Source organism: Gossypium hirsutum, chromosome D10 (genome assembly GCF_007990345.1).
Source record: "Gossypium hirsutum isolate 1008001.06 chromosome D10, Gossypium_hirsutum_v2.1, whole genome shotgun sequence".
Lineage (NCBI taxonomy): Eukaryota > Viridiplantae > Streptophyta > Magnoliopsida > Malvales > Malvaceae > Gossypium > Gossypium hirsutum.
The window spans coordinates 25,194,495-25,204,493 of record NC_053446.1 but is presented as its reverse complement, the minus strand read 5'-3'; the positions used below and the strand labels follow the sequence as shown (position 1 = coordinate 25,204,493).

The following is a 9,999-nucleotide window of genomic DNA, read 5'->3' as shown; positions in this document are numbered from 1 at the left end:
TTCACACGGCCTAGGACACGCTTGTGTGTCTAGGCCGTGTATTCCACATGGTTGTGTTACAAGGCCATGTCTCTGTCGATTTTTGGAAAATTAAGTCCTAGTATCCACATGGCCAAGGACACGCCTGGTGTCCAAGCTGTGTGGGTCACACAGCCAAGTCGCCAGGCCGTGTAACTCACCGTTGATTTTCTTAAAATTTTAAAACAAGTCTTAGGATCCACACAGCCTAGGACACGCCAGTATGTCCCACACGGCCATGTCGCCAGGCCGTGTAACTCACTATCAAAACTCTTTTAGTGCACACGGCCTGGGACATGCCCGTGTGTCAAGTCCATGTGGGTCAAAAAATACTTATTTAATCATGAAATGAAAATATAAATAAAAGAATTAGCAGTGTTAACACTCGGGTTGCCTCCTAAGAAGCGCTTATTTAAAGTCGAAGCTTAACTTACAGCGTATTTGCACAGTCACGGTGGTTTGAGGAGTTGAAACTCCTCTTTCCTGCTATCACTTCTATCATCAAAATAAGGTTCAAGTCAAGTATTATTTACCTTAAATGTACCAAATTCAGAATGAGTTACCTCGACTGTGCCGTATGAGAAGATATTTGGTACCGTAAAGGGACTTGATTCGTTTGCATGAAGCTCCAAAGTGGCAATTCGAGGATCTATCTTATCTAGCAGTATTTTGTCTCCAACTTTAAATTGAGTTATTCCATTTACATGCTCATCATGACGTCACTTTGGTTCTTCATCATGTATTATCGGTTTCTCCTTAGCATGTGTTCGTCATTCATCTAGTTTATTAATTTGCAGCATTTGTTCATCATAACTTGTTCTATTTCTGTTGCATAGATTGGAATGTGGCTCCATCACATTTTTTTGAAGTGTTTCCTACAAAGATGTTTGAGCCACAAGGTTACTCGTATTAACAAAATTAGTATAATTGTCTCGCTCACTAGATGTCTTAACAAAATCACGAGCTTGGAGTGTAATTGTGTCACCACCTTCAAAAAGTATTAATTCATCTGTACCAACATCAATAATAGTTCTAGCAGTTGCTAAAAAGGGCCTTCCTAGAATCAAAGGTACGTTACTATCCTCATCCATGTCTAAAACAATAAAGTCAACTGGGAATATGAATTTATCTATTTTTACAAGAACATATTCAATAATACCCCTAGGAAATCTTATAGTTCTTTCTGCTAATTGAATACTCATATTAGCTTGTTTGGGTTTCCCACGACCTAATTGCTTAAACATTTTATAAGGCATGACATTAATGCTCGCCCCTAAATCAGCCAAAGCATTATTAATATTCAAACTACCAATTAAACACGGAATAGTAAAACTCCCTGGATCTTTCAATTTTTTGGTAGTTTATTTTGCAAAATGGCTGAGGACACTTCATTTAGCTCCACATGCGACGAATCATCTAACTTCCGTTTGTTTGCCAAAAGTTCCTTTAAAAATTTAACAGAATTGGTCATCTGCGAAAGAGCTTTAATAAACGGTAAGTTAATATGTACTTTTTTAGAAATTTAAGAAATTTACCAAATTGGTCGTTCGTGCGGTCTTTCTTTGTCGCGTTAGGATATGGTACTCGAGGTTTATACTCCTTACCTTTCAATTTTTTGTTCATTCTAGCTTACCTCAACCTTACCTTTACTTACCACACTTTCTTGCCTTGGTTTTGGTTCAGATTCAACTAACCCTTCTTCATCTCACACAGTAATTGCATGAGGCTGCTCCATCGGGTTAGTTTCGGTATTGCTATGCAAGCTACCTTGTGGTCTTTCTAAAATTAGCTTAGCAAGCTGACCTATTTGGTTCTCGAGCCCTTGAAGCACTGCTTACTGATTTTTAAATGTTGCCTCAGTATTTTGAAAATGGGTTTCTGACATCGAGATAAACTTTGTTAACATCTTCTCAAGTTCGACTTCTTCTCTTACTAGTAAGGTGGTTGTTGGAAGCCTGGAGGAGGTTGTGCTCTCTGATTTCCTGGACCACTCCAAGAGAAGTTGAGATGGTTCCTCCAACCTGCATTGTAAGTGTTACTGTCAGGATTATTTTGAGGCTTAGAATTATTACCCATATAGTTGATTTATTCGTTCTTTGAGTTAGGACCGTAGGGTAGATATTCTGGATTGTTCATTCCTCTTCCATTTGTATCGCACTGCATCACCGGATATGCCTACATAGAAACACATAAACCATCAATTTTCTTACTTAAAAGTTCTACCTGATTCGATAACATGGTGACCGCAACTAAATTGAAAACACCAGCTATTTTCATCAACTTCGTCCTCATGACTTGCCACTAATAATTATTCAGTGCCATCCCCTCTATAAATTCATATACTGCTTCAGGTGTTTTGTTGTTTAGAGTACCACCGGCTCTGTACTGATTAATTGCCTAGTTGAATGATTCAAACCATTGTAGAAGGTTTGAACCTATAGCCATAGAGGTAACTCATGGTGAGGGCATCATCTCAATAAGTCCTTATACCTCTCTCATACATCATATAAGGTCTCTAAATCGAACTGAATGAAAGAAAAGATATCATTCATCAACTTGACCGTCTTAGCTGGTAGTAAGTACTTCATTAAAAATTTCTCAGTCATTTGCTCCCATGTAATGATCTAACCTCGTGGTAAAGAATTCAACCAATATTTAGCTTTGTTCCTCAACGAAAACGAAAACAACCGTAAGCGAATGGCATCGTCAGAAATGCCATTAATCTTGAAAGTATCGCAAACTCCTAGAAAGTTAGCCAAATAAGTTTTTGGATCTTCGTCTTGCAAATCATTAAACTAAACAAACTGTTGTACCATCTGAATAGTGTTCGGCCTCAGTTCGAAATTATTTGCAGCAATAGTGGGTTGCACAATACTTGATTCATCCCTACTTAGAGTGGGCTTCGCATAATCATACATAGTATGAGAGGTAGGATCTGGATTCGTAGCTACTACAGGAGGTAGCTGATTATTCCAATTATCACCCACCTCCTCCGTAATAGTAATAACGTCCTCTTGCTCGTCTATTATACTTCGTCGACTCTGCCTCACTTCTCTACAATTTTTGCAAGTTGTACTTTTAATCTCACTATCAAATAATAAAGGTCCCGAAAGGTTTCTTCTAGTCATAAACTAAAGGAACCTGCAAAAGCAAATAAAAGAAAAATTAGAAAACAAAAATTAAACTAAAAATAAAAATAAATGGCTAAATTAGTAAAAATCTAGTGTTTGTAATATTTTACTCTCCAGCAACGGTGCCAAAAACTTGATGGTCACTAAACTAACTATAAATACGACTAAGGCAAGCACACCTATCGAACAATAGTATAGTTATGGTGAATAGCGAATATCGTATCCAAGAGGACTAAAAGTACTAGTAATTATCGTTTTTCTATTATTTAGCCGTCAAATTTGAGTGATTGTTTTTAATCTAAAATTACTAAACCAAATTAACTAAGAACGCAGCAGAGAATAAAATAGGAAAATTATCGAAGATACCAATGAGATAGACAATACCCAGGAAAGAATCCACCTAGACTTCACTTATTATTTTGAATCTAAATTAAATGATTTATTCACTTGTGCCTTGATCCGTACAAATCCCTAAATTATGTTAATATCTTTTTCGAGACTGAGAACAACTGACTCTAGGTTGATTAATTGAAATCTCTTTCTAATTAAAACCCCTATTGTCGCATTAACTCAATCTATGGATTCCCCTATTAGATTTGACTCGAATCTGGTAGATTTATGTTGTCCTATTTCTAGGATTGCATGCAACTCCACTCAATTATGCTAGATCTACTCTTAAACAGAGACTTTTGCTCCACTGAGTAAGCACATTAAACATGAATTAGTATCCTGAAAATACTAAAACATGAAATAAGCATACATAATTGAGAGCAAGAATCAAGTATTTATCATGTAAATCAGAAATCAAATAATAAGATTAATCATAGGTTTCATCTTCCCTAGGTATCTAGGGAATTTAGTTCATAATTCTAAATAGAAACATCTCAAAGTTAAGATAACAACAAGACATAAAGAAACTTAATAAAACTTCTAAAGAAATTAAGTGGAGATCTTCAATCTTGAAGGAGATCCGCTCCGAGTTGATTCTGATGGCGTTCTTCAAGTCTTTTCTTCAATCTTCTCTGTATCCCCCCTTAAATCTTCTTCTAGCTAATATTTATAGACTTTAGAATGCTCAAAAGGCTTAAAAATTGGATTTTTCCGCGTGTTTAAGAAATGAGGTGCGATATCGACACGGGCTGGCACATGGGCATGTGGCCAGCCCGTGAGGAAGTGCCCAGGCCATGTGGATCCTGGAAACAGCTCTATTCGTCCGATTTTTGCTCATTTTTCGTTCATTTCGCTCCCAAATGCTCTCCCAAGTATAAAAACATGAATTTAAGGGATTAGTAGCATCAAATTCACTAATTTATATAATTAATCATCTAAAAAATGCATTAAGAATGAGATTAAATATATTACTTTTATAGCTTATTATGTAGACACCTATTTTTTTCCAAGGCTTATGAATTTGACTTTAACTTCAAAAATTTCAACGGCCTGAGAATTTCCATTTTCATGAATGATTATTTAAAAAAATAGTTTGTTATTAATTTAATTCTAAACTTGAAATTAAAATAGGGGCTAGATTGATTTTTTTGGTCTAAAATTAAATTAGATTTTGCTTAATTTTTTGGGTTTATCAAATTGAAATTAATTTTAAATTTAATTTACTTTAAGTTTTTTTAATTTGGCATGAAGTGGGATGGATATTTTTGGATGTCCAGTTTTTAATAATAAAATCAAGTTTTTTTGTTTTGATAATAGTATTTTAATAACAAATTACAAGGGAAAGATCGAGTATTTGATGAGTTTAAAGATTGGAGAGGGAGAAGTAGTTTATATATTGATGTGAAAATTTTAAGCTAATTAATCATTAACATAATTATTTACTTCATACTTTTAACTTAAAAACAAATTATTTTTCATTTTTCATTTTTTTTAACTTTAAATTTCTGTTGTTTATCAATAGATGGAAAAGTTATTATGTTAAAATAAACGTTTGGGAATTAAAATGATTAGTTTTATAAAATTAGAGGAACAAATAAAACATCATGTCTGCTTGATCATTTAACTTGAAAAACATAAAAAGGGATGATATCCGTGCCTAATTTTAAAAGCTTCAATAAGAAAGAAAAAAAATAAAGAATAAATTATTTAAAAGAAGAGTGATCTGAACCAAACGCGAAGATATATTATATAGAGAGTACACAACGAAGTAAAAACGTTTTTAGAGTGTTGAAAACTAAATTGATTCATTTAATGGTAAAATTACACTATCGGTTGTAACTGACCTAGATATTGAACAAGAATGATTGATGTCCCAAGATTCAATCATGTCATGATTCTATGTAGTTTGAGAAAACTCAATTACTTGATATGCCTTAGATGACCATGCTATGTATTAGGTGATAAGGAAGTGTCCTTTTTGAGGTATTCGACTTTGGCTGTGGATTCTTGGAAGCTTAGAAGAAGTTGGTTGGTTAACGTTGAAATGAGATTATTGAAATTGATAATAAATGGGATGAGTTGTAGATGTTATTAGACATCAAATGTGACATCATCTAATCAGGATTGTTGTTGGTTCGGATTAGGACTAATGCATGGATAATTATTTTATAATTTTTCATAATTGAACGATTAAAAAGTAAACTTACTAATAGTTTGATGAATACTATGTAACTTACTTGAAATATTAAATATAAGCTCTTTAATCATAGGGATTTGAAATTTTGAAACAGATCCATGCTAATTTTAAAAGCTTGCATAACAGATAAGTGGAAAAAATAATCATGAACAATTGATTTTAAAAAATGGTGATCGAAACCAAGCATGAAGAGATGTAGAATATGTCTATTATACATAGAGAGTAGACAACAATGGAAGAACAACTTAAAGGTGTAGGAAATTAAAAAGATGCACTTAATGGTACAGTTTCGCTATCTATTTCAAATGATTCAGTGATTGAATAAGAAGCAATGTCGTCCCAAGATTCAGTCATGTCATCAATTTCAGATTCTTCATCACCACTTTCTTCAATAGCATTACCTTCTTCTGATGCTTTAATCAACTCTAACTCCATTGCTACTTGTTTCATGGTAGGTCTTTTCTTTCCATTAAGGTTCAAGCATCTTTTTGCTAATTTAGCCACTGCTATAATCTCTTTTTCTGGGCCACCATTTGCTACCTTTGAATGGAGAATATCAGATAACGAATTCTCCTGCATTGATAGAAGAAAAAGAGATACCAAGCTTCTCTCTTCATCAGATTGTTTTGAGGAGACGGGTTTTTCTCCAGTTAAAAGCTCTACAAGGAAAACCCCAAAACTATAAACATCACTCTTCTCTGTAAATTGATTTGACCGAAAGTACTCCGGATCCATGTAACCAAATGTTCCTTGTACTCGAGTTGTTAAATGAGTTCGTTCAAGTGCAATTGATCTCGAAGTTCCAAAGTCCGACACTTTTGCCTTGTATTTATCATCCAAAAGTATGTTGCTTGATTTAACATCTCGATGATAAATAGAAACAGATGCAGCTGAATGCAAATAGAACAAAGCATTGGCAATTTCAGTTGCAATCCGTAAACGCATTTCCCATGTCAACGGAAGTTCTTCATTTTGGCCATGAATGAGATCATAAAGTGTTCCATTTGGAATGAACTCATAAACCAACAAAGGAGTTTCAGCCTCTAAACAACATCCTAAAAGCTTAACCACATTCCTATGGTTAATTTGAGATAAAATGATCACCTCATTGATGAACTGTTCGACCTTCTTTTCACCAAATTTCTTTCCTTTTTCCATTTTAGACTTCTTAACAGCCACAATGCTTCCATCCGTTAACATTCCTTTGTAAACAGTTCCTTGGCCTCCTTGACCAAGGATTCGATTCTCATTATAGTAATCCGTGGCTTTTTCTATCTCCTCTGAAGTAAACATTTTTATTGTTTCAAAATAACTTGTATTGCTAGACAAATGTTGTTGCAGTAACAAACCTCCATTCCTTTCGAAATATTTCTGCTTCAGCAAGATGTTTCTTCTTCTTTTCACCACTTCGTACATTTTCCACAGTCCAAGTAGCAGAAATATTGTCCCGATAGTAGTGCTGCAACCTATATACATATAAGAAACATAGTTTTATCAACAAAAGATATACTTCAATAAAGGTTTTTTATTTATTAGACTTGGCACAAATTTGTTTTATATTTAGCGACGGTCATTTGTATACTATGGGATAATATTCATTACAACATCACGTTGTTTTGACACTAAACTTCTAAGGATATAACGAGTAAATGAATGTTACAATACGAAAACTAAAGACTCATACATCGCTGCTTGAACTTAATTTGATAAACCTTAATGCTTCCATTTGTCGAAAAGAAAGTGTGAATTCAACACGTACCTATAATAATAATAATGATGGTCAAGTTCCGAGTTTCTTTTGGCGGCGCTTGTGAAATATTCTCATCGGGCTCACACATACCTCCCGTACTATTGTATTTATATTCAGGAGGGCAGTCCCGTGACGAACAATAGTTGCCAGGAGCATTCAAACAAAGTATGTGGCACCAATTATAAATCCCACAATTCTCTCCTGCATTTATGAAAGGAATAGAAAGAGTTATATTCATATATAAAAAATGTAATATAGATTATTGAAAAAGATGTGTTAATTTGTACCTTCGCAAAACGTCGAAAAACCACCGATGCCGAAATCTTTGTTGCATACACATAGATGAGTAGAGCTCAAACTTTGCCAGCAATATACACTATCGGAACTACAAGTAGTGTTTAGACCTTGTCTCAAATGGCACGATCCAGACATCGGTGTGCTCCACTGCAGTGATGTTGGAACATATGTCCAATTGTTTACATCAAAATCATTTGATTCCAAGGTCAAATCAAAATACAAGTCTGATTTTACCAAGGAAGCAAATCCGCAAGATCTTTTTCGGCTATAATTGCTAGAATCAACTCTACCACTCAAGTTTGCAGAGAAAGAAGTGAGACCATGCGGAATATTAAAAGAGCAGCCAGTAACAGAGGAAGTCTCATTACTGATTCTACAACTTGGCTGCAAACACCCGCCTACAAGATTACCTGTTTCGCCGTCGAAAACAGTGGCCAAATTACCACAACCTGAAGACCAGAATATGTTGTCAAAATCTGAGTAGTAAAAGGGGGTGCCCGTTAGGTTGAGACTCATCCCATTGTTACTCTTTTTGCGACAATTGAAATAAGTTATGGAATGGTTCACCACAACGTTGCCATACAAAAATGAGAAGTCAAGTATTCGAAGATTGACGCCATTTATGTTTAAGAATGGCGTGGTCCGCCCATTAGAGTTTTTTTTGCAGATTACTTTAAACCAGCCATTGGGATACTCTTGGTCGATTATTTCAAATGGGTATTGAAACGAAACATTCCCACAAGACTTTTCACCGATGAAGCTCATAGGTCCGGGTCTTGGTGCGCATCCTGCGGGTTAGCAAAAAAAGAGTAAATTGCACCAAGTTAACACCAATTAAAATCTGAGTTATGTACCTCCAGTCTTTGAATGAAATAAAAATCTATATAATTAACTGAAAAAGTGACAGCGAGTGACTGATACCGACCTGCATCACCACAATAGCTTGAATTCCAGCTGAGCGTTGTGGGAACATGAGTGGTTTCAATATTGATGCCAATGGGTAAAGGATAAGCTTCACGGAAATAAAGCCTGCTAAAAATGACAGCAGATGAGCATCTCTTTCTGTCATCCTTACCAATAGGATACATCGCTGTCATGTTTACGATAGTGGAAGTGAAAGTTCCAGAAATTTTATTAGAGCAGCCAGATTCTGAAGCGCCGTCGCCACATATTGTTTGAACGCAGCCGCCGAAGGCATCAGCTTCATTACGGAAAACGGTGACCAAATTTCCGCAGCCTACAGACGCGAAATTGTTGTAGTCGCTTGAGAAGAAGAATGGGGTGCCCGTTAGATTGACAGTGGCACTAGCAACCTCTTTTTTATGATCACAGTTAACGTAAGTTACTGGATTTTTTATCAGAATGGTGTCTCCAAATAAGGAACCGAGTACCTCCAGATCGAGGCCATTTATTCTTATGAAAGGCTTTTTCTGATTGTGGATCTGTTTGCAAGTTACTCTAAAAAAAGGAAGAGTATAACAGGTGCTACGGATTCCAAATGGGGATGGAATTGTGATGTTTCCACATACTTCTTCTCCGCAATTAGCTTGTTGAGGTTCTGCTGCCTGAACCGTTGGGCAGAAGAGGAAAATGAGGAGTATGAAGTAAAACCATAAGTGGAAACCCATTTGGATTGTTAACTTCTTTGATGTTAGTGAAGAAGCAGTTAATAGCCTCTATATGTACGGATAGTAGAGAATCATGTGCAAGTGTGAGATGGCATGAAAGCTTTTCAATTTTTTATTGGATAGTGGAAGATGGAATGCATGCTCGTCATAAAATATTCAGCCCACCAAACTTGAACATTTAAGTCATTAATTAAGATGTAATAGGATAAAGTTGGAAAGAAATTTCTAGGCTCGTCGCGTAATATAGGTATGTACACATACAGAGAGAGGCAATGTGACTCAAAGAAAGTGGGATCTGAAACAAATTTAGCAAAGGCCCTTGTCCTTGACCTTTGTTTACCTACCGGTATTAAAAAAAAATTGGATAATACAAACATGCTATCTAGTATTAAAATTGTTTACCAGCAAACTACTGCTAAATACACGTTTTGGTCTGTCATTGGAGAAAGAAAAGATTCTAATGGTCTTTTATTTATTTTATAAGGTTTTTACAATCATCAACTCAAATACCAAAGTTTGATAACACAATCAATGTTATGATTTCCATTTTCAATCTTTTGCTTATACTCTTTTTATTTCAGTTTTTCT

The 9,999-nt window shown here is 35.2% G+C and overlaps 1 protein-coding gene and 1 non-coding gene across 2 annotated transcripts; one reads left to right on the top strand and one right to left on the bottom strand.

Annotated features, from left to right (window-relative positions):
• The first annotated feature begins 2,469 nt into the window (after positions 1-2,469).
• Positions 2,470-2,576, top strand: LOC121222722 (small nucleolar RNA R71). The gene has a single exon (XR_005920089.1). It is a non-coding gene; the product is annotated as a small nucleolar RNA R71 (small nucleolar RNA).
• Positions 2,577-5,897: 3,321 nt separating this feature from the next.
• LOC107915041 (wall-associated receptor kinase-like 8) lies at positions 5,898-9,827 on the bottom strand. The gene is made up of 4 exons (XM_016844140.2): positions 8,709-9,827; positions 7,774-8,571; positions 7,496-7,687; positions 5,898-7,202 (listed from the first exon to the last, which is right to left on the bottom strand). The coding sequence occupies exons 1-4, from the start codon at positions 9,409-9,411 to the stop codon at positions 5,998-6,000; spliced, it is 2,898 nt and encodes a 965-aa protein (XP_016699629.1). The 5' UTR covers positions 9,412-9,827; the 3' UTR covers positions 5,898-5,997.
• Between the last annotated feature and the right edge of the window lie 172 nt (positions 9,828-9,999).

Excerpts from the sequence above, each read along its gene's own strand:
- LOC107915041 (XM_016844140.2), bottom strand. The coding sequence starts at position 9,411 with ATGGGTTTCCACTTATGGTTTTACTTCATACTCCTCATTTTCCTCTTC. Across the intron at positions 7,688-7,773 it reads TTTTTCGACGTTTTGCGAAG|GAGAGAATTGTGGGATTTAT; the intron begins GTACAAATTAAC and ends TCATAAATGCAG. Across the intron at positions 7,203-7,495 it reads CATCATTATTATTATTATAG|GTTGCAGCACTACTATCGGG; the intron begins GTACGTGTTGAA and ends ATATGTATATAG.